General features: G+C 50.0%; 1 protein-coding gene across 4 annotated transcripts in view; it reads right to left on the minus strand.

The window, feature by feature from the left end:
• C15H1orf226 (chromosome 15 C1orf226 homolog) overlaps positions 1-22,131 on the minus strand; it is a 264,987-nt gene extending 242,856 nt beyond the window's left edge. For 2 of the 4 annotated variants that reach the window (XM_047704118.1, XM_047704117.1), the window contains exon 1: positions 21,590-22,129. In XM_047704118.1, the coding sequence (XP_047560074.1) occupies positions 21,590-21,694 (105 nt within the window). In that variant the 5' untranslated portion in view covers positions 21,695-22,129. Of the gene's footprint in view, positions 1-21,589 lie in introns of all 4 variants that reach the window. The other 2 variants (XM_047704115.1, XM_047704116.1) reach the window with 2 other exon arrangements.
• Between the last annotated feature and the right edge of the window lie 1,927 nt (positions 22,132-24,058).

Here is a 24,058-nt window from a genome sequence, read left to right on the forward strand (position 1 = left end):
CACCATCCCCCTTGCCCGATGAAGTCACATCCCAATTACCTGATGTCCACATACTGGTTGACAGATCAATTAAAGCAAACAGCCAGAATGCAGCCAGACGGCACATGGTGTTCCCCGTGTTCCCGGCTGTGCAGTGCCCGCTCTCAGGGGTGTGGGAGGAAGGAACTGGTGTTCTTTCTTCCCTTAACTGCTCATCAATATGTTGCTCAAGTGCAACCACACGTAAGCAGAATTTATTCGCTCCATGTCTTATGTTCTCAAATATTTACACCTTTTGCTGATTCATGGAGAGGAAAACAACTTTTAAACTCTCAGTCAGCAGTTTGCCCAATCATAGGGGAAATAAAAAGATGGAACGCCAATTCTGGGAAAATGGCAGCAATGGGACCACATAATTATCAGGCCCTCAGCAATCGTTAAAAACTGGGCAACTAAGTAACAAAATTAAAAACTCATGGACAACATTTAAAAAAAAGTGGTGGCAAGGTAGCCCCATAATCCCCAAAATACATGTGGATGGGTACAAATCAGCAGCCAACATAGTGTTGGTGTCTGTGTGGGAAAAAACAAAGGGAAGCAATGGGCCTGTGAGGATGGAGAGAAGAGAACCCCAAAAGGGCCAACAGCTACTCACTGAAGACCACAGTAGGAAAAGTGGAAAACCACATTTGTTGTGCAGGGCCCACAACGAGGTCCAAAGGGTGAGGGCAGCTCCAGCCTCCATGAACTCTCAATGGACTTACCAGGACAGGATCCCACAGAGAGGAGAAACCACCCACAGCAGAATTAAAATTGGGTGGGGCAGCCAACAGGGACAAAGGAAAGAAAAGATTCCCAAAAAAGTGGGAGCGGGAAACAGAAACACAACGTTGTCCTAATCTAACTGAAAACAGAAGAACTGTGGAGTCAAAAATCCTCCTGAACCTCACAGCCTTTTAAAAATTCAGGAAAGCAAGTTCACATAAAAATTTTAAAAAGTATCAGGGTCAACTCCATAGGCAACTCTAGAAAAAAAAGAATAAGGACCAAACAAAATAGCTCTGGAGATGTGGAACAATGAAAACACGCCAAAGAGACATTCGAAAAATGTTAAAATGTAACATCATTTCAAAATGAGCTAAAATTATTTTAAAAAGTAAATTATGCAAGACATGAAAACATAAGTTAGAATTATGAAAATTCAGAAGTGACTAAATTCAAGAGAGAATCAGAAATTTTAAAAATAATCATTTTAGAAACAAAAACTAAACTATAAGGAAGAAAAAAACAGACCTAACAAAACTCCTGAAAAGTCAGGAATGTATTCAGATGAAAAATACACATCAAAGGGACTTGAACACAACAAATAGTGAAGATGGACAAAGAAGAACCAACATAGGGTTAAGAGGGGTCCTTGCAAAACAAAATCAAAGCAGGGGAATAGAACTCTAAGAACAGTAACTCAAACTACCCCCCATATATATGTATTGAAAACCTCAGAGAGAGCATATTATGTACCTGAGAACACAGACTCAGAATAATGACACACTCCAAGAAAACTATAAGGCATACCTAGACCTAGAAATATTATTCCATGAGTCCTTCTTCAGGATCCCAGAGAATGAACTTCAGATAATTAAAATGACAAGAAACAAGGATAGAAATATTTGAAGTGTATAGTCATTAATAAGGCTATGTGGGCATTAAAAAGGAGCAATTACAATGTGTAAAGGCCATATGACTGTATCAGTCTCCTATAGCTGCTGTGACAAATTATCACACGTTTGGTGACTTGGGATAACAGCAGCTTATTCTGTTACAGTTCCAGAGGCCAGGAGTCCAAAATCTTTTTCCCCAACCAAAATCATGGTGTTGGCAGGCTACCCTCTCTCCAAGGGGTTTAGGGGATAACCTGTTCCTTTCTCGTCCAGCTTCTGGTGGCCACATCACCCCATTTCTGCCTCCAAGATCAACCGGTTCTTTTCCTTTTCTGGAAGGTTTCTGCCCCCTCCTTATAAGGGCATGTATGGTAGCTTTTAGAACCCACCTGGATCATCTCCCTTCTCAAGATCCTTCATCACAAATGCAGTCTTTGCCATATAAAGTAACAAGTACAGGTACTAGAGATCAGGACATGGACACCATAAGGGGCCGTATGTTACTCAGAGTACTGCAAGGAGCTAGGACAGCCATTCTTTTGAATGGCAGAGTATAGGGGTGGCCTGGCAAACAAGGCTTTTTTTTTTTTTTTTAACAGAAAGAGAGAGAGAGAGAGATCACAAGTAGGCAGAGAGGCATGCAGAGAGAGAGAAAGGGAAGCAGGCTCCTCTCTGATCAGAGAGCCCAACACGGGGCTCGATCCCAGGACCCTGAGATCATGACCTGAGTCGAAGGCAGAGACTTTAACCCACTGAGCCACCCAGGCACCCCCAAACAAGGCTTTTGAATGTGTTCAGCATTATAATTGATGCTGGTGTTAGTATCTACTATTCAGAGACAGCAGCCTGGGTATTATGGGATAGACCAAATGAGTAATTACAGGATATTGAATTCTATCATTCCCTATGCACTTGAAAACTAGAATTCAGTGTGATAGCACAGATGAAATAGAGGTTAAGAAGAAACCTCATAGTCTAGGGCACCTGGGTGGGGGGACTCAGTTGGTTAAATACCCGATTCTCCATTTTAGCTCAGGTCATTATCTCAGGGTTCTGGGATTGAGCCTAGGTCAAGCTCCATACAGAGTCTGTTCATCTCTCTCCCTCTGCTGCTCCTCACCCCTGCTCACACATTCTCACTCTCAAATAAAATCTTTTAAAAAAAAATTAAAAAAAAAGAAACCTTAGTCTTGAGTTGTAGTTGAGTTGGAAATAGGACTATGAACTCATAAGTACATTCATATCTGTCACATTCATTCTTGAGCTCTCTTTGTATGTATTTTCCCAGCCATTTTCCCATGCTGATTTTTATTTAGAAATAAAAGTCAGCATCGGGGTGCCTAGGTGGCTCAGTTGGTTAAGCAGTTGCCTTCAGCTCAGGTCATGATCCTGGGGTCCTGGGATTGCGCCCTGCATTGGGCTTCCTGCTCTGTGGGGAGCCTACTTCTCCCTCTCCCTGCTGATCCCCCTGCTTGTGCTTGCTCTGTGTCAAATAAAGTCTTTACAAAAATAAAAAATTAAAAATAAATAAAAATCAGCATCTCAGGTGCCCATACAGTGGTCTTAAAAAGTCATCTTGCATTAAAAGATACTAGAAATGGCGGAATCCAGTCTGTGGCAGAAAAAAAAATAGGAGGAGCCGAAGAGAGGAGAAGGGGGAAGGAGAACAGCAAGAGAGCAGAGAAGATGGAGAGAAAAATCTCCCAGCCCCAAAAGAGAGGCCAGCTACCAGGGAGTGTGCATTCACCAACGCAAAGAAAGATGTATCACAGGATGGGGAGGGAGACATGGATCAGCCCTGGCGGGTCCCACACAACACATCAAGGCAATCATCGGCAGTGCCCAGCCAAATGCTTCAGCCTACAGGCTCTCACCTTCTGGCTTCACGGAGGAAACCATCACCGTCGCGTGGATGGCCCTCCAACCCTCTTGGCCAGCTGCCACCAAACCTGCCAGCCACCTTCTGATGGAGACCTATGCACCTGGGGCCCCCACGCTCTTACCTGCGGGGAGGCAAAGTGATGCGTTCGCATCCGCAAGCATATCCAGTCCCTCGTTCAGTCATGCCTCTCTGTGGAAAGCCACAGAAAGGCATTCTGTCCCGATCAGCTGGTCGTTCTGAATAACCGGGGCCTGCCTGCGCGCACATCAGTCTCCTGGCTGCGAGAGCAATTGCCTGGGAGCTTTTAAATTACAGGGATAGAAAGGCCCCAGCCCAGGTAGAGGAAAGGAGAATCCCTAGGGGACAGAGGCATCTCTGTTTTGTAAGTTCTCGTGGGATCGGAAGGCACAGCTGGGTTTGCAAAGCTCCATTGACATATGAAGGGGGTGAGAAGGCTGCCCTCAGGATGAAGGCCTGGCAGGCCTGAGAGCTGGCAGGCACACAGAGACCCCTGCCCCCCTGAATTTCTACAAAATCCAAGGCCAAGCTCAGTCTTTTGTTTTTTCCTCCTCCTTTGCCTTTCTGCAAAACATGACCCTGTAGTGTTCTACTGTTTTCAAAACTTCTCTTTTGGCTGCAATAGGGAAAAATGGACAACTGAGACTTCGAAGGTCTCCCCGCCTCCCCAGAGGAGAAAAAGGTGTAAATATTTGAGAACATAAGACATGGAGCAAGTAAATTCTGCCTGCGTGTGGTTACTTTAGCAAAACACAGATGAACAGCTCAGGGCAGGAGCACCAGATCCTCCTCCCACACCCCTGAGAGCGGGCACACCGCGGCCGGGAACACAGGAGCACCACGTGCCGTCTGGCTGCATCCTGGCTGTTTGCTCTAATTGATCTGTCAACCAGTATGTGGACATTAGGTAATTGGGATGTGACTTCATCGGGCAAGGGGGATGGTGTGCAGAAGGAATGGGAAGAGTCCAACAGAATCAGACTCTTGGGAGTTGGAGGGGACCTTGGGAATCCACTGAGATTTCAGCTGTGAGAGTTCGGCTCTGGCGTCTTACAGGTGGCAGGGCCTGAAGTACAAAGAGATGAAAGGGACAAGGTCCAGGCTGTTGATCCAAGGAAGGGTAGGGTTGGCTCTGCCGCCATCCTATGTGCCATATCCAGGTCTCCCCAGCCCCAGCCTCCCTGGGTAAGGAGGAAACGCTGGTGAAGACATGACCAGCAGGGAGCAAGGAGGGGCATCCCTCCCATGTGGCAGAACCAGGGCAGTGAGCTCTCCCCCGCAGAAGACGGGGGTCCGCAGCCTCACACGTGTAGTTCAGACATCTTAATAAGCTACTGCTGGGAAAAGGAAATCATCACCAGAAGGCATAACTGCCGTGAGGCGCCTGACCTCTAAGGACCTGAGGGGAGCAGCCTCACCCTGACACACCAAACCCCTGCTGCACTCCACTCACATCTCCGTGTGTTTACTGAGCAGCTACTGCCGAAAACCCAGAAGCTCAACCCCCTCATGTAGGGCCCAGGCTACGTACACAAAGAACAGGTTATAAGCCAAATGGTGCTTAGCAATTCGAGGAAGACCACCTCCCAAAGTCGGGAGACCAGTGGGAAACCAGCCTTTGAGGCGGGAAGCCCTGTAAGAGGAGGATGGAGCGGACAAACCCATCCTTGCAGGGCAACGAGGAAGCCAGCTTCCAGCCACAGGCTGGATCACCTTCAATAAAGGAAAAGGAGCTTCTGACCATAGAAATCTGCACCGTCTTGCCATGGGAAAGGCTGGGAGGGCAAAGTCCAACACCCCGCGCTCTCCACAAAAACCATTTTGAGAAATATGTCCAACACAACTCAGACAACAAGCGGGCTGGTCAAAGCAGAATTCCCGAGGCAAGAGTGAGGCCAGGGCTCCCACTCCAGACAAAGGCACCAGGGAAACGCGGAGAGGAGCAAAGCAATGCATGCTTAGTGACGTCGGCCTCGTTCACTTGTTCATGCAAGGTCAGTGGTACACCTGTTATGCGTCCATAGTGCGTCAGACATGGTGTTCCCTCGGGGACCCCACTGGCCAGCAGTTACCACAGAGGGGGACCGGGGGCAGGGGACACTGTACGAGACAGAAGTGGCTGGGATACAGGCAGGGAACATTAGCCAAAGGCCTAGGGACACCCCAGAAGTTGCTGTCTGATGCCTCTAACAACATTATTAGCCTCAGGAACCCATTACAGATCTGTCACCAGTGACTTCTAGAATCGCCACCTGAAGTTCTCATGTTTCAGCAACCTCCACTTCAAGAAGAGACCAGGAGGGAGAAGGGGTCGTCCTAATCCCAGCTTGCGGAGAAGGCCAGCTAGCCAGACCTTCTGAGCAGCCCACTCAGCCTTTTCTGCCTTTCACGAGGGGCTCCTACAGACACAGTCTCATGCTCATCATGCGGCTGAACAGACATGAAACTGTCAGCATGTCAGCAGCCTTAACGTGCTTCCCCAGCTCTGAGGGAGTGAGAGACGTCAGGACCGCTCAAGGAAGGTAGAGAATTCCACACGGGACATCAGGACTTGGCACAGCCAAGGGTCCAGCCCTGGCCAACAGCTTCGGGCCAGACAGAGAGAGGAGGCAAGTGAAACCACCTTTCAAGTTCATGCAGTTCAGACTTTAGAGGATCCTCTAATGGAGGTGGTTTAAAGCTTTGTCACACGAGTCCCAGTGATCCGATCCACTTTCCTAGGAAGCACAGAGTATTTAACTCTGCATCTTTTCTGACTCTCCTTCCCAATACAGCCTGGCCCTAGTCTGTCTTTGGAACTTCTCTGACCTCTACCCCTTCACTTCCATGTCCCCCACCATTTGTCACCCTGGTTGGGGTCCTATACCTGGGTTTTTAGCACTGGTCTTCTGTTTGCTTTATTTTTACAAACAGCTCTTCTCTCTCTCCTTGTCCCAAGGCACTATGTGTGCTCATTCATACACACATGCATGTAGGTCATCCCCTAGAAACATTTTTTGTTCCCTACTGTTTACAAGCCACATCTCTCAAGCCTGGTATTTTTAAAATTTTCTTTATTTATTTGTGAGAGAGAGCGCACAAGCAGGCAGAGTGGCAGGCAGAGGGAGAAGCAGGCTCCCCGCTGAGCAAGGAGCCTGATGAAGGACTCAATTCCAGGACCCTGGGATCATGACCTGAGCCGAAGGCAGACATTTAACTGACTGAGTCACCCAGGTATCCCCCAAGCCTGGTATTTAAAAGCTTCCTGGGGTATAGGTCCTCCTACCTCATGCATTTCTTCATATGTGTGGTTTTCTTATTCTTAAAAAAAAAAGTACTAAAACCCTACATATAAACCCTCATCTCCCCCACTCCCACCACAGCACACCTTTCCCTTCTCCTTCACTTCTCTAAAAGCTGCCCACTCCCATCATTATTCATACACATGATCCTTTCAAACTGAAAGGTGCCTGCACCTCTTGGCAACTTCCAGTAGGGAACATGGGCCCTGGTTCCAGCCGCAAACAGCTCTCACTGGTCTATTACTACCCCCTACCAATACACACATACACACACAGGCAACCCACTCTTTGCACAACTACTACAGTGACATTCTTACACTCAAGAATCCTCATTTCATGCCCCTGCAGGACCCCTTGCAAAGTCACAGACCAAGCCACTAACCACAGCCTTGGAACACCATCCTGAGACTGGGGAAGAAGATGGACAGATAAGCTCTCCCCCAGCAGAGCAGTACCCACAGCTCGTGGAGAGAGCTCAGTAGAACAACCACTGGAAAACGCAAGGCCTTGTTTTAGCAAATTCATGGTCCAGTGTTGCCTAGATTTGGGGATAGAGTGACCTTGGACAAGTCACTTAATATGGAGCCTCCTAAACCACCATGATAAGAGAGAAAATACCATCTCTCATGCAGTGTACTTACAAGGATTGAATGAGAAAGGGTGTAAGGCACCTCGGAGAACAGCCAGCACATGGTATGTGCTCCTACCCACACCTACCGTTGTGCCCATCTTTCCACATATCCGTATCTCCCCAGCTAGCGGGACGGCCTTCCAGTCACCATCCAGTCTTCTGGCTCTCTGACCCCAACACCAAGCACTGTGCCCAGTACAGAAGCACGATAAATACATCCTATAGGACTGGATCTATTTCTACACCTGCAGTTAGGAACATGTATTCTGGAAACACAAGTTAGCTTCAGAACTGACCACATGGAGGGAAGCCATAAATCTATGGAAGGAAAGGGACTATCAGGGTCTTAAGGACTTAGGAGAGGTTACACAAAGATTCATAAAGACCAGCCCTCGGGGAAGAGACCAGGGCCTCTGGTCATTCCACCAGAACTGCCTCGGCTGGCTCCAGCCGCTGACCCCGAGATTCTCAATTATGCGTCCTGATTTGATTGCAATCACCTGGGGGAGCATTACCGACGTACAGAGGACAAGGTTCTAGTTTCAGGTGTACCCATCGCTTCAACAAGTCAGTCCACTTGTCACTCGGTGCTCACCAGGACAAGCGTCATCATCATCTGATAACCCTGCGATGTTATTACAAGATCATCGACCAAGCTCCCTCTGCTGCACTGTTCATCTCGGACTTAATCTGTAACTGCTAGTTTGTACCTTAGTCCCCCATCACCTCTTTCACGAACCCCTCTGATCCTCCCGCTGACAAGCACTGAGAACTCCAGCTAGGACATAGAAAACAAGCAGAAGAGAACTCAAAGACGGAAAGAAGGCCAACCAGCCAGGGACCTCAGCACCCAAGGCACGACGTGGCAGTAGGGTTCCCTGGGTTTTCTTTCTGCCTCATGTATCCCAGACTGGTTGCTGGAGAAATCAGAGACCCAGGAAAGCCAACAGAGGGACAATTTAAAAAATCCCAGGACGCCTGGCTGGCTCAGTCCCAAGAACAAGCAACTCTTGATCTCCTGGTGTGAGTTCAAGTCCCACGTTGGCTGCAGAGATTCCTAAAAAAATAAAAAAAAATTTTTAAAGTCCCAAGATGAGGGGCGCCTGGATAGCTCAGTGTGTTAAGCCTCTGCCTTCGGCTCAGGTCATGATCCCAGGGTCCTGGGATTGAGCCCCACATCGGGCTCTCTGCTCAGCAGAGAGCCTGCTTCCCCCCCACCTCTCTGCCTCCCTCTCTGCCTACTTGTGATCTCTCTCTCTCTCTCTCCATCAAATAAATCTTTAGAAAAAAAGAGAGAGAGAGAATCCATGACAGAACTAAATGCTATTGGTAGGGGCACCTGAGTGGCTCAGTGGGTTAAAGTCTCTGCCTTCGGCTGGGGTCATGATCCCGGGGTAGTGGGATTGAGCCCCGCATCGGGCTCTCTGCTCAGCAGGGAGCATGCTTCCCCCTCTCTGCCTGCCTCTCTGCCTACTTGTGCTCTCTCTCGCTCTCTGTCAAATAAATAAATATTGAAAAAAAAAGTCCCAAGATGAGCCTGCTTTCTCCAGCCTAAAGGACCAGGACGGGGGCAGCTCCATATGACAGAGTTTTAGACAATGACAGCCCTACTCTAGCCCAGCGTCACAGAAGAAAACCGTGCCCCCATCTGCTTGTTCAAGAAACTTGCTTTTTGGGGCACCTGGGTGGCTCAGTGGGTGAAGCATCTGCCTTAGGCTCAGGACATGATCTCAGAGTCCTGGGACTGAGCCCCACATTGGGCTCCCTGCTCAGCAGGGAGCCTGCTTCTCCCTCTCCCGATCCCCCTACTTGTGTACTCTTTCTCTGTCTCTCAAATAAAATGTTTTTTTAAAAAAAAAAGAAAGAAACCTGACATCTGCCTTTATCAGGCTGGAAAGAGATGCTTCACCCTTTCCTTCTTCCCGGGGCTACAGGGGAGGGCTGAAGGGAACCCGGGCCAGCAGGATAACATGGCCTCCCCACCCCTCCCTGCTGGGGGTCAGAGGAGGCCTACCAGAGAGTCCAGAACTTTCACCACCACCCAGCGGTTAAACAGGCAGAGGGTCAGCGGAGACCCCACGAGTACCACCAGTGAGGCACTCCCACCCGGCTCCGGCGTGGTCTCAGCCGAGGTCAATAAAGACTCTAGACTTCCATCCCCACCTGACGGTAATGAGACAGCGCTCCCCTCCCCTGCCACGGGCAGGAGCATCTTGCTGAAACAGAAGATTTAATTAAGACCCAGAAGCTCCTAATACCGAAAACGTCCAGGTTTCAATCAAAAATCATTCATCACTCCAGGAACCAAGAAAATCTCGACATGAGAGAAGACAATACAGATGCCAACACCAAGAGGAGGATATATTAGAATTATCTGACCAAAATGTTAAAGCAGGCTTCATTTAAGTATGTGCTTGGGGAAAAAAAAAAAAAAAAAAAAAACAGCCTCAGCAAAGAAACAGAAGACATGAAAACTGCAACTTCCAGGAGGCACCTCCTACTAACTGAATTCGAATCACCGAGAACAGCCCGCCATCAGAACGTGTTTTCTTAACTCCCGGATGAGCACCAGGTGTGAGAACCAGTGCTCCAGCTTCATCAAATTAGGGTGCCTATCAGCATCACCTGGAAGACGTTATGTGATCACGACAGATCAGTCCCTAATCCTCCTTCAACAAGCCCAGGCCTCTGTATTTTGATTGATTTCCAGATGATTCTGAGAGATGCCAAAGTTTGAGAACAGCTGCTTTCGCTAATGGAAGGCATCTGTGGGAGAATCTCCTGGTGGAAGGACGCTGCAAAATTCTTGACCTGAAGGAGGAAAGAGTTGCATTTCAGTAACCTTGAGTCCAGGGGTCAAGTTTCAATCCTACTTTGGGGACGGGTGCTCAGGATACGACGCGTTCAAGCGGCACCGCCAAATTAAGAAAAAATCCACACACGTGGAGGGCCAGCTTGGAAACGCCACCAGAGCCCAGGTACAGGTCATGTGTGATTATGTGGAAGGAGCGTGGGAGTGAGATGTCATGCTACCTGTCACTCGGCCCCTGGGAGACATTAATCTTCCTCTTGGCAGAAAAAGAAAACGCTTCCACATGAGCGCCTCTGCCCGTCCAGAGAGGCCAACACAAAAACGGAAGCGTCCGCAATCAAGCCCGAACAAAAGGGCACCACCGAGGAGCCTCTCTGTGGTGGGCTGTGGGCTGAGAGCTCCAACCGAGAGCGACAGGGGCTCCCCCGCGGGAGGCGGCCCGCATTCACTCTCTCCTGGAGGGGCCTCCGGGCTAAGAGGACGGGTCCTCAGGAGCCCAGAAAGGCCGAGAAGGGCCGTGGAAGTGGCCGGGAGGAAGAGGGGTGGGGAGGGGGAGTGGAGCCCCCCACAACACAGGAAGTGCACAGCCAGAGCCCAGCAAATAACACTCTTCAGGAAGGAAGGGCCTCCCAAGCTCCTCTCCACCCAGCCGCTGGCCCGCTCACGGATGCCGCACGTCCGTGTCTAGACAGCAGCAACATGGCGCACCAGAGGGGTCTTTGCAAGTGGCCTGTTGCCCACTGGCACATAGCAGACCAGTCCCCGGGTCCCAGGCAGGACCACGGTGGGAGGTGCGAAACCACCCCCTCTAACAGATCATTTGCCCATTCGATCCAGCCTAAAGAGATGTGCCTCAGTTTCCTCATCTGCGAAATGGGAACAGCACCTTCCCCCCTACAGCGCCACTATAAAGATTAAATCAGTCAACACACGTAAAATGCTGAGAACCAAGCATAAAATATGGAACTTGATAGACATTAGCTCTTAAAGATCGGCAGTGATAATGCCTGAGCCCAGACGCCTGGCTTTGGCCAGGGGGACCCATCCATTACCAAACTCTGTCTCCCTATGCCTCGGCTTCCACAACTGTAAAACGGGAAATAAGAGTACCTTCACTCCAGCGGCTGCTGGGAAGACTAATCATTTCAGAGAATATGAACAGGGCCTGGAACACAGTGCTTTTAAAATGATCGTGATTATGATGTTCGCTTTCTATGATGTGGACAGCATGAGGCAGCTGGCAGCTCAGCTCCGCTGGGCTCTAGAGGAGCTTACAGCCTAGACTGGGAGGCCAGAGATACACACACCCAACCAGCAGGGAACAGCAGCACTCAACCCAGGACCTGGGGCAATTCTGCAAGCATGAGTCTCCCTCTCCGCAGTTCAGAATGTTCTGGGTGCAGGAGAGTTCCAGGTCTCATTCAGCTCTCAAGGCTGGTCAGGTGAACAGTCCTCCCAGGAACATGGTAGCTTCCAGAATAAATGGGAGAGAGCCCACAGCCCTCCACTTGCACAGATGGACGGACCATCAGGGGTAAGGCCCACAAGCCCCCGACAAGTGCTGCAGAAAACAGACAAGAAAACTGCCGGGCTCACATGCTGGGGCGGGGGGTGGGGGGGACAAGGGGTCCGAAGTGTTTGGGCACTCTGGACATGAAACCTGCTGGAAGTGCCCCGGTAAGTGACTTCTAAAGCCAACTGCTCCGGGGCTTACAAGGAAACATGATGCTGAATCGAAAAATTGAAAAGGGAAATGTAAGCATCACGAGATATTAATTAATCCCATGATGCCAGATTCCTTCAGCTTAGATTACCTCTGCTTAAATATTTATCCAAGACATTCAGGGAAAGACAGTGAAGACAGACAGCATCCCGCATGCTAGAAGATTCTGTGATTTTTAATCCTAATGAGGATTAAAGGCTGAAACACATGTGATGGGGGCATGCACCAGAAGCTAGTTAACCCTTTTTTTTTTTAATTCCCTCCCGAGGAGGCTGACAGCTATTTTAAGCCCCCAAAGCAGCCACACTGAGTTGCAACTTTGGGAATCCAAGTGGTCCTGTAGCTACAGCTTTAAACGGGTGTGCGACGTGGATACACTACCAGGCCTCTGACTTGCCAAAGAATGAATCTAACGCTGCAGATTACAACCACACACAGATGCAACCTATGGTGCAATTTGTAGGACAAAATAATAATAATAATAATAATAATAATAGCAGCCCAACCTGGGCCAGGCTCTGCACGAGGCGTTCCATGTGCAACTCATTTACCCTAGGAGGTAGGGGTACGTGAACCCTCTTTTTACAGACCAGGGTACCATGGGACAGATGTTGAGTAACAGAAGGTCACACAGCAAGAGAGGGACAGGGCCAGGATTTGGACCCAAGCACAGTATGGGTCCTGAATTCACGCTATACTATACTGTCAACAAAATCCATGTCCCAAGATTATAAACTAGCAAGTTAAAACAAAACAATGAATGGGGGTGGGGGGGTACCAATTCATTAATGAGAACACAACAGGCTGAAAATGTTTTGGGTTTTTCTTTTTACTAATAAATGACAATTATCTCCTCCTGAAACTGGCCAGATGTTCTGTAATCAAAGATTCTAATTCCATGGCACATCCATCATGGGGATTCCATTTAATTCAGGGAAAATGCTTACTCGGCACTTCCTCTGGAAGGAAGAGGCGGGGGGCGCTGCGCGGAGGGCGTGCGTCCTGGGAGGCCAGGGGACTGCAAGTCAGAGACACAGAGCAAGAGACCAGGTCAGGAGGGGATGGGAGCTGGCGGAGGCCTATCCAGTCCTTGGGCTCACGTCAGCGCCCTCCTGGCAGTCCTCACAGGGAAGATCTCAGAAATTATGTTCATTTACTGCAAATACACATTCTCTATGCAAGGCACTGCACTCAGCACTGCAGAAGGCATGGGGGTGGGAGGACCCAAAGTGACAAGGCCCCTGATGATGGCACGGGGAGAAAAAATCAGAGCTGCTTAACTGCACAGTGGGGTCTGGTTAGTCCCCTCAACACAGAAGAGGGACAGGTCACATCTGCCCCAGCAAGTGACACTAGGCTATGTCTGTGTGGGACATGACATGGCACCTAGGGAATGGGGTATACTCTGATCCGCTCGGAGTGTGGGGTGATAAGGGGAATTGTTCAAAAACAGCCCTGAATATCATGCTAAGAATTTTGGATCTAATATAGTAGGCTTGGAGACTCTTTGTGTTTTTGAGTAGGAGGACAACATAATTATATTGCAGGAAAATTACCAGAGCAAAAGTTTATAGGATCAAGTGGAGGCCTCCAGAAAGTTATTCAAACAGTCTGGGAAGAGGCAGTTAGCATCTGAACCAGCCAGAGGAGGGAAAGGATGGAAAAGGCAGGGTGCATGGGCAGAGATCATCGAGAAGATTCAAGAACTCAGCAACTGACTTGATATGGGGATTCACGGAGAGAAGAGCCTGGCCACAATGGGGATCCAGTGACCAGCCGATGAGTCGGCTGTTAAACCAAAGGGTCCAGGCAGTGCTCCAAAATGTCAGGCCTCAGTGCCCGAGAGCATGGTGGGCTCACTAAGAGAGGCCCCAAGTCAGATTTGCCAGCTTATCCATGTTCCTTGGGGCAGAGACGGTCAGCGGAAGCAGCAAACAGAGATCTGCAGGCTGGACTAGAGTTAGAGGTCCAGGAGCCAACCTGCCTAGCAGCGAGGAGGGGATGCAAACAAGCCCTCACAGAAGAGGTCCCAGGGAGGAGAGGGAACAGCCAGCAAGGAGGAGGAGGGCAAGTGAGAGGGACAGGCAGAGCACAGCCACCTGAGAGCCTGCTCAGAGAGCAGACTAAGGCATTCCGAGGAGGAGGACAGGCTGCACAGCAAGAAAATCAGCAAGGAACAAGGACAGAAAAGGGAAAACAGTACAACAGTTCCTATATGTGGGAGCCAGGACAGAAGTCAGCACACCTCCGGGAGCTGAAGACACCCGGGGAAACTGCAGAGACTGGACCGCTCTCTCCCGGGACTGAGCTGTGAAAGGGAGGGAGGGACACTTGTTAAAGAAAGAGATGCAGAGAGTCATGTAGGGAAGGTCGGCAGCATTCCTGGGCAGAGACAAGTGGCGAACTGGAGAGGAAGGTGGGCCCAGGGAAAGGGGGTGGGTGCCAGTGCAGGGGAGATGGAACAAGAACGGAGGGCGGAGGGATCTCAAAAAAGGAAGCGGGACAAGGAAAAAATATATAATTGGACTTCATCACAACGAAGAACATCTGTGTTTCAAAGGGCAGCATCAAGAAGGCAAAAAGACGACCTGCAGGATGGGGGAAATGCGCTCACATCTATATAAAGGACTTGAATACAGAATAAGGAACTTTTACAGCTCAAGAACTTTTTTAAAAAGACAGTCCAAGGGGCGCCTGGGTGGCTCAGTGGGTTAAGCCTCTGCCTTTGGCTCAGGTCATGATCCCAGGGTCCTGGGATCGAGGCCCGCATCGGGCTCTCTGCTCAGCGGGGGCTTGCTTCCCCCTCTCTCTACCTCTCTGCCTACTTGTGATCTCTTTCTCTGTGTCAAATAAATGAATAAAATCCTTAAAAAAAAAAAAAGACAATCCAAAAATGGGTCAAGGATCTGAATAGACATTTCTCCTAAGACGACATATAAATGGCCAATAAACACATGAGAAGATGTTCTATATCGTTATTCATCAGAGAAATGCAAATCAAAACCACAATGAGACAGCATTTCCACACCCACCAGACTGGCTAGACTCAAAAAGCCAGACGATAGCAAGTGCCATTGAGGACATGGGAAACCCAAACCCCGCTGGTGCAAATGGGGCAACCACACTGGAAACAGCCCCTACCGGTTCCACAAAGAGTGAAACCCAGTTACTAGGAGACCAGGCAATTCCATTCTTCCTTATCTACCCACAAGAAATGAAAACGGACATCCCCACCAAAACAAGGACACTCGTGTTTACAGAAGAAGTCTTCATAGAAGCTAAAGAAGGAACCTCAGCAGCCATCGGTGGATGAATGGATAAACAAAATGTGGTATGCCCACGCAGTGGTGTATGATTTGGCCATTAAAAGGAATGAAGCACTCACCCCGGCTTCAGTACGGACTGAAAACATGCTAAGTTAACGATGTCACCTGCAGGGCGCCTGGCTGGCTCAGTCCACTAAGCGTCCGACTCTTGGTTCCAGCTCAGGTTGTGATCTCAGGATGGTGAGATCGAGCCCCTCGTCGGGCTCCACACTCAGCGGGGAGTCTGCTTAGAGATTCTCTCCCTCTGTTCCTTTCCACCCCGTGTGTGTGGGTGCACTCTCTCTCGATTAAATAAATCTTAAAAAAAAAAAAAAAGATGCCACTCATATGCACACGCACACACATGCACACAAAAACATATATGATTTCACAGATAAGAAATGTCAAGAATAGGCAAATCTAGAGACAGAAAGTAGTTTAATGATTGCTTAGGGCTGGGATGGATGGGAGGGTAGGGGAATGCTAAATTGAGAATATGGAGGTTTCTTTTTGAGGTGATGAAAATATCCCAAAACTGACTATAGTGATGGTTGCATGTATCTGTGAATATACTAAAACCCCCTAATTGTGTATTTCACGTTAGTGAACTGTACGGCATGTGACTTATGCCTCAATAAAACTCTCAGAATGTTACGGGGAAAGGAAGCTCATTTTCCAAAAAGAGGAAGGAAAGCAGCAGACACCAAGTTTGCAATCTTGGGCAGCAAAGTGGAAGGAGCAGAAAGGGTCATGGGCATGGCCCCAGGCAGCCCTGGGAAGCAGGACAAAGATGGCAAGTTCACCAGGGAGCTAAAGGCCTCAAGGCGATGAGGGTGTGAGGAGGCGGATAATTATAGTCAAAGAAAGCATTCTGAAAGTTCAAGTTCTTGGAAGTAGCAGCATTATGAGTAAGCCATAATAAACGGTGAGTCTGATTAGGGTCTTGGACATAATGACTGGCAAAGGTCAACATTACATGTGGCTGAATGATCTGCACATTGAAAGGACAGGAACATTCTGCGCCAAGGAGACAAGACTGAAAGCCATCAATTCATGAAATGTATGGCTAGGTAGAAACAGACCCGCCCACCAGATCCCCAAACATCCGCTGTAGAGGAACACAGTGGGGCACCTGCACGAATAAAAACAGCCATCATCTCAGAGCAGCACTGCATCTCTGAAACTGACTGCCCCCCAAAAGTGGCCCAGCAGAAGATAACAAGGGGAGGGGCGCCTGGCTGGATCCATCAGTAGAGCACTCAACTCTTGATCTTGGGGTCGTGAGTTCAAAGCCCATGTTGGGGGCAGAGCTTACTTAATTAAAAGTAAAAAAAGATTACAGTGAGTTTGAAAGCATCTGGACAAATACGTAAGAAGGTGAAATGAAACTCTGCTTCAATGGCAGTGTTGGTATATACAGCAGGCCCTCCATTTGAACCCCTACTGGTCCAGAAGACAAGACCTTGGAGGCAAAACTCCCACACCCAGGATATTGTGGAGTCGGGGTGAGAGCTCTTCACCATGCTACGCGCTCAAGTATGAGTCAGAGCACCCCATTTATGGTGAGCCAATAATGTAATGTCCTAATCTGGAAGCCCTCGCCACAGCATGCTCAAGAGGCATCCACAGGCAGCCTGCCGTCCAGGGTTTCTGGAATCTCTAAAATCCAAATCACGGAAACCTCCACTTAGCAAGGAGGGAAATATGACCAGACAGCAGAGTTCAGATTTGACCAAGAGCTCCCCAACTGCAAAATCACTCCACAATAGGACAAAATCTTTACTGCTTTCAGACTTTCTACAGTGGGTACTTTCTTCCACTTGACAAATACTTTGTTACTGCTGGCTATGTATGCCCCTGATGCTGGGGCAGGGGTTCCACACAGAGGCAGGATCCGACATCCTCAAAGAACCCGCACATCCCTGCAGACAGTGTATGCAGAGGGGCACAAAATCTCGTAGCCAACCATGACCCAAAGACAGCTTCAGCAATCTCTCCCACCCCGTGTGCACCCGTACAATGTGGCCTTAATGCTCGCCCCTCAGGAATGAAGTCCACCTCTCCTCCCCTTGAACCTGAGCCAGCCTATGGCCTGATTTAACCAACAGAATAAAAAAATGACCCTGTGTTAACTTTGGAGGACAAGCCTTCAAGGCTCTGCTTTCATTGCTTGGAACACTCCCTCCCCAAACCCAGCTGCCACATAAAAGGGCCATCATGCGATGAGGACATCCAAGCCACCCCGTGGAGAGAACCACCACTGGGAGAACCGGCCATGTGAGAGAGGCCTCCAACCTTCCAACCCGGCCCAGCCACAGCTACACGAAGCCAAATGACTGAGCCCATCAACAACGACACCTGGGACAGAAGAACAGCCCAGCCAAGACCCGCCTGAATTCCTGGCGCACAAAATAAACAGATGCTGCTTAAAGCCACTTCGTGTTCGGGTAATCGGTTAAGCAACAATAGATTCGTGAAACTGACTTGAAGCCAGGAAAGCAGGCCTGAGTCCTAGATCTCATCTTATCTAGAGAGGTGAGCCTGGGTCAACGACTTCCCCTGCACTGCAGTTTCCTCGGCTGTAAAAGCAGGGGGTTGTGTCCTAGGTAAGCTGAGGTGCTTTCCGGTCGTGACAGTCTGTGCCAGACCCATGGTCTCCAGGAAGGGCTGAGGCGATGAGCGCTGGGTATACAGACTGGGCATCAGGAGGAGGAACCGGAACCAGGAGACAACGGCCCTGGGGCAGCAGCAGCTCCATGGCTCGTAGTAAGTCCTCACTAAATATCAGCTAGAATCAGATGGTTGGAGCAGTTCTGTGATGCTAGATGAGTTAATCCCTCTGATCCCCAATTTTTTTCATCGGAGAAACAGAGAGGACATGAATGCTTCTATTTCTACCTGAAGAAAAGGCTTTGTATGGGAAAGTCCCATGCGAATTTAAAAAAAAAAAAAAAAACCTACAAAATGCATAACCACCAAAGCCATGCTCAGTCCCCTCCTCACCCAGCACGGGGAGACAGTCGGTCAGTGGCACTGGCTACCAGGAAGACACATGGGGACAGAGGGAGAGGCGGGGACAGAGGGAGAGGCAGGGACAGAGCATCCACACAAGCCATCAGGCCGAGTGAGATTTTACCACCCACCTCCCAGAAAGGATCAGTGGGCTAGGCACCCATGCTGCCCACGGAGGGCAGGTAATCCCTTAGGAGCAGCGCCCAACCCCAGGGGATATCTGCAAACAGCCCAACACTAAAAGTTTACGGAATTTCCTACATCAGAGTCCGAGAGGCCAGCAACCTGAGAATGTCCCGCCAGGGAGCCATCAATCAGACCACCGCCCAGCACAGAGTGGACACTCCATAAAAATGACTAAGTAAGCACGAGATCAGGGAGTCTGAAGGAGTCAAAGCTCCCAGTAGTTGAAATGCTGGCTTTGCCATCCACAGCTGTGTGCACTATGGCAGGCAACAACCTCCCCAGCCTATACCATCATTTATAAGACATGAGGAGACCCACCTCCAGGGAGGCAGTGAGAATCACATGAAACCACGAGTAAAAAACATCTGAGATTAAGTGCATGATGTTTTGTTTTCTTTCTTTCTTTTTTTTTTTTCTTCGAGAGAGAGAGATGGGGGAGAAGGAAAGAACATCGTAAGCAGGCTCCTCAACCAGCATGGAGCCCATCAGGGCTTGATCTGTCGACCCTGAGATCATGACCTGAGCCGAAATCAAGGGTCCGACGCTTAACCCACTGAGCCACCCAGACACCCTCATGACGTTGTTTTTCAATGCACCGACCCTCTGACTCCCAGACACCCTTCAACCCCAGCCATACCCTTTCAATCCCTGCAGAGGCCTGAAAATGAGTGGCATCCATCCAAACAGTCCTCCATCCAGTGTTGATTCTGAAAAACTGCCAGCCCTTGGGACAGAAAAGACCTGGGCTCATTTTCCAAGGGGGATCTGACAAGGCAGCGAGATTGCATTTACATTTCCCAGCCGGTGCTTTTCCATAACGAATGTGGTGCAGATTTAACCCTGACATCCCAAGGATCGTGAAGGTCCACAGATCCTGCTCTGGTGGAAGGTGGAAACCAGCCCGAGGAGGCGCTTGTCAGATGCACCTGGGACAGAAAATTGGATTCCACCGCTACTCAGGTCCCAGCTGATGCGGTTTGAACGTCCTGGTGTCCAGCATCGATTACAAAGGGCTGGGAGTTAGGACCAGTCCTCAGTCAGCCCTGTGCTTTCTCCTCTACCTTGCCGTTCTCAGGGCAGAACCCCTTGGTCACCTGTGTCTCAGATCTGCACTGGGAACAGCCTGGACCAGCTGTGGCTCCCCATCCTCCAATCTAGCACCACTGTGTGTGAACCCGGGGAAGTCACTAGAGGAACTACATCACGCAGGCCCCAGACATTTGCTTAGAAAAGAAATTCCATGTAGGGGAGGTGAAGGTAAGATCCAGCAAGTTGGAGGCAAGCCTCAAACCCAATATTTCTCAAAATCTGGTCCCAGCCACTTGCATTAAATCATTACAATCCCCCTTAAAGGTACCCAGTCCCAAGCTCCCCCCAGATGTGTCAAATTAGAATTGGGGGCGGCAAGAATCTGACTTTTCAATAGGATTTTTATGCCTGTCGCGTTTTGACACCTCGTCGGGACCAAAGGCAGAGACTGTGCAAAAAAAGAATTAAAAAGGTTTTAAAACACTTTAATTCTTGATCCCCCTTCTTGCCCTCATTCTTGTGAAACAGAGCACTGGTGAACCACACAAGACAAAGCCAATTCCCCAGTTTACGGATATCCAAGAAAACTGAATTATGAGCACAATGAAAAGCCATGCTGTAAAGTGAAAAAGGCTCACCAGAGCAACAGGCCTGGACAAAAATTAACCCAAACATCCCATCTTAGACCAACCAGATCTATTCTGAGAGAAACAAGATAAGATCTTGGCTACAGCCCCACTCTGGTCCCAGCCATACCCACTAATTCCGCTCTGCATTCCACCACAGGGTCTGAGTGGGATGGAGGCAGGGGTGTCCTAGCTCAAGCAAATGTGGTTGGGGGAAGGTTATGGGGAGGGTGGGGGGAGTAAGATTCACCAATTCACACATCCCCATGAGAAGGAAAAAGATCTAAAGGTAACTGACTGCATTGGGCACGTGTCAGACACTCAAAAAATATTTCACAAATTGAAGGAAATAGCCACCTGACGGAATCACCCTTGCCTGAGATAACAACCTGCATCTTCAAAGCCACGAAGGAAAAAAGGGAACGGAGAGTAAAACTGTCTCCACATCTAAAGTACTGTCTTTTCAAAACCAGCAAGAACCTAGAAAACAACCTCCTGGCAGGGGCAATACCTTCTGTCACTTATCAGCGACAGGCACGCTGCAGGTGCTGAGAAACTCTGAGTCTTTGGGGTCAGGCGGCACGAAGGAAGAGCAGAAGCACTTTCCGCAAGCGATGGGCAGCGGGAGCCCAGCTGCTATCGCAGGAACCAGAACGCCTCCCTCTGGGAAGTGCATCCCAGGGGGCCAGCCTTCCAGCGCACCTCCTGGTCCAGTCCCGAGGCTTGCGCCCCGCCCCCTCCCCAAGGACGGACCCGGGGCTCTGGCCTTGGCGCTGAAAATTCCAGTCATCCCCGCTAAATTCTTCAACAGCGGTTCCCTACTAGCTGCTGAAACTTAACATTACGCCACAAAACTAGCAAATGGACAGCTTTCACCCCTCCCCCCTTCAATGACTGGCGCCTGCAAAGAAGTCCTGGCAAATCAGGCATTTAAGAAGTGACGGACCTGGACCCGGTTACCTGAAATCTAGAACAAAAACAAACACAGAAACACCCCTGTATTATTTTCCTCGATCAGGAAGTAGGCATTCCCCCCTTTAAAAAAGCAAAAACAAAAACAAAAAAAAACCTTCCTGAAAGCACCTCTCCCGCGGGATCCCAGCAGGTAAATAACACCAGAGCTTCCCCAAAGCGATTCGAAAGAATCAGGGGTCCAGGCTGCGCTCCCCCGCTGGCTTCTCCTGCTCGGAAGGAGGGATCGGGAAGTCAGGCAGTCCCGGGAGGTGAGGATGGGGGAGTCTGCAGGTGGGAGGAGGGGGCGCAGCAAAACCGCCCAAACTTCCCAGCCGCTCTGAAGCAGTTCTGGGCAAGAACCCGCGGAATTCAGTCCCGACCAGGGGAGTCACCTCCCTAACAGAAAGGCCCCCCACATCAGCCTCGCCCTCCAGCCCCGCGTCCGCTCGGACGTGCCCCCAGGCGGGTATTGCCCCCCCTCAGGGCCCCTCACCTTGGCCTCGAAGCAGATGCCGTGCTGGAAGGCGTCCTCGTTGTGCAAGGGGATCCGCAGGTCGTGCCCATCGTCCACAAGGTTGTACTTGGTTTTGCTGGGCATGGTGGTGACCCGCGGTGGACCGGCTCCTCCAGAGGCGGCGGCGGGAAGGGGCTGGCCAGACCCGGGAGGCGTGAGGAGGGGAGGGGAGGGGAGGGGAGGGGCGCGCGGCGGCCGCGGAAGCCGGGACCCGAGCGGCGCCGAGGGCCGGACGGCAGCGGGCTGCGCGGCTGCGGGCGGCGCTGTGGCCGCGCGATTCCTGCGGGCGAGGAGGGCGGCGGCGGCAGGAGCGGGCGGCGCCGGGCCGGGGGAAGGGAGCGGTGGGCGCGCGGCCCGAAGCGGGACCCGGCGCGGCGGCTGCCCGGGACGAGGAAGAAAAGGCGGCGGCGGCGGCGGCAGCAGCGGCGGCGGCGGCGGCGGCGGCAGCGGCGGCGGTGGAGCGGCCCGCCTGTCACGGAGACGCCGGATCGGCCGCCCGGGAGCCGCTCCTCCTGCGGGGCGGGGCCTGGGCCGGCTCCTCCCACGGGCGCCCAGGCCCCGCCCCGCGCCCGCACTGGCCCCGCCCCGCGACGCCCGCCCGGGGAGCAGGTGAAAGTCCCCCGGAGCGCGGTGCCCGCCCTGCCAGGCAGGCGAGCCCTGCGGCCCGGCCCGCGAGCTGCGCCGTGCTCCCGGGTGCCCAGGCTCAGCCGTGCTTCTGTTTTTATGGTCACGTTCGGAGCCGGGTGCCGAGGGTCAGCCGCCGCAGCAGCGCCTTGGATGTTGTTTTTGTTGTGGGGGGGAGGGGCGGTGTTTATTGTCGGGTGTTGATGTTCTCCCGGGAAGGCCCAGCTCCTGGCCCAAATACATCCAAATTAGTAATTCTGAGAGTTCCTTTTCCCTGGAGAATCAAGATTGTACCCAGTGGGGGCCCATCACAGCCGCTTTTTGTTCGGAACGTTTTGTTGGAGCGGTGATTTGTGGCTTGTGTAATGGGACCTGGGGGATGCCTTTTGGAATGGTTTTACTATTAAAAAGCCATCAGCCTGTGGAAATGGAGGAGGCCAAAAAAGGAATACTAAGGACAGGAGAATCCTCAGCCTTTTCATTTTTCTTAATTAAACCTTCTGTAACCGGCTATGGACAAGATGAACTTCCAAGTTATTCCCGACTGTTCTATTCTTCCTCCCTCCCTAAATGCTTCAGTCAGTTTGCCTGTTAAGAAGAGACCCCTTTGCTTTTCTCCTTTACATCTAGAGCTTTTGGCTTGCGGAATGTGCAAATGAAGGGATCATAAGAGTATCTGCCACAGGCACCTGCCGAAACTTCATAGGTAGTGGTACAGAATAACTATGATTTCCTTGGCTTCCCATTACCAAACAGAGCTCCCAAAGGCAACCAAACACCGTGGTGCCAACGGGAGTCCAACCTGAGATCACTGAGACCAAATAGGCACCTCTTGAAGGTTGAATTCATCACCTTAAACCTGCTTTTGATGCACTGTGGACACGTCCATGTGCGGAAACTCTCAAACCAAACATCATTGATTGTTATGGGGCAGGCTTGGAATCACCACAAAGCAGCACAGTACTGCTTGCAAAAGGCATATCTTCCTATGCCACTTCCATGATAAATTCATATAACAGAATGCCTTACTGCCAAAATTCTATTTCTCATATTGTCTCATAGTGCTTAAGTACAATTGTCCTTGCCTAAATTTTGCTCACTCCCTATCCGCTGAAATTACTGGTCAAGATGTAGCATCTTCTGGGATATCCCCTTAAATAAAAGCAAGCTGAGAACTGGAACAAATTCATCACATACTTTATGCTGAATAGACTTTATTATAGTCATAAATATTAGTTAGAGCCAAAAATCACTTGCACTGAGGAAAAGCACCACTAACATCTTTATAAATACAGAACATAAAAGTCTAATCAGGCATGTCTGACTCTTTGAATGTCACCATAGTTTTAATATATGCATCATAACCTGCTCTCTAAAACCTGGCACAGAACTCCACAACTTCAAGGCAAGACCTCAAGCAACTAAGCATTGACCTCTCTTATTCCCTCCTGAATTTAGTCTTTTAACTCCAAAGTGCCTTTTTTCTAGATTTCCTTGGGTCCTACTGGACTGCTAAATTTTTGGTATTCCCTATCTAACTCTCTAACACACGGTAGATGAGACACAAAAAGCTGAAACTCCAAAGATATTTCAGGGTCTAATACAGTGACTCCTCTGTAATTGACATCTAGTTGTAATTTATGGAGTCCAATAATAATAACTAATGTTTGCTGAACTTTTTCTATGTGTCAGGCATTTTTCTTAGAGCCTTATGTGTATTATCTCATTTAATATTGACAACACTCTAAGGGTCGTCCCATTTTTTAAGAAACCGAGGCACACATGTGTTATGAACTATCCCAAGGTCACATCAGAAAGGAGAAG

This window comes from Lutra lutra, chromosome 15 (assembly GCF_902655055.1).
Source record: "Lutra lutra chromosome 15, mLutLut1.2, whole genome shotgun sequence".
NCBI lineage: Eukaryota > Metazoa > Chordata > Mammalia > Carnivora > Mustelidae > Lutra > Lutra lutra.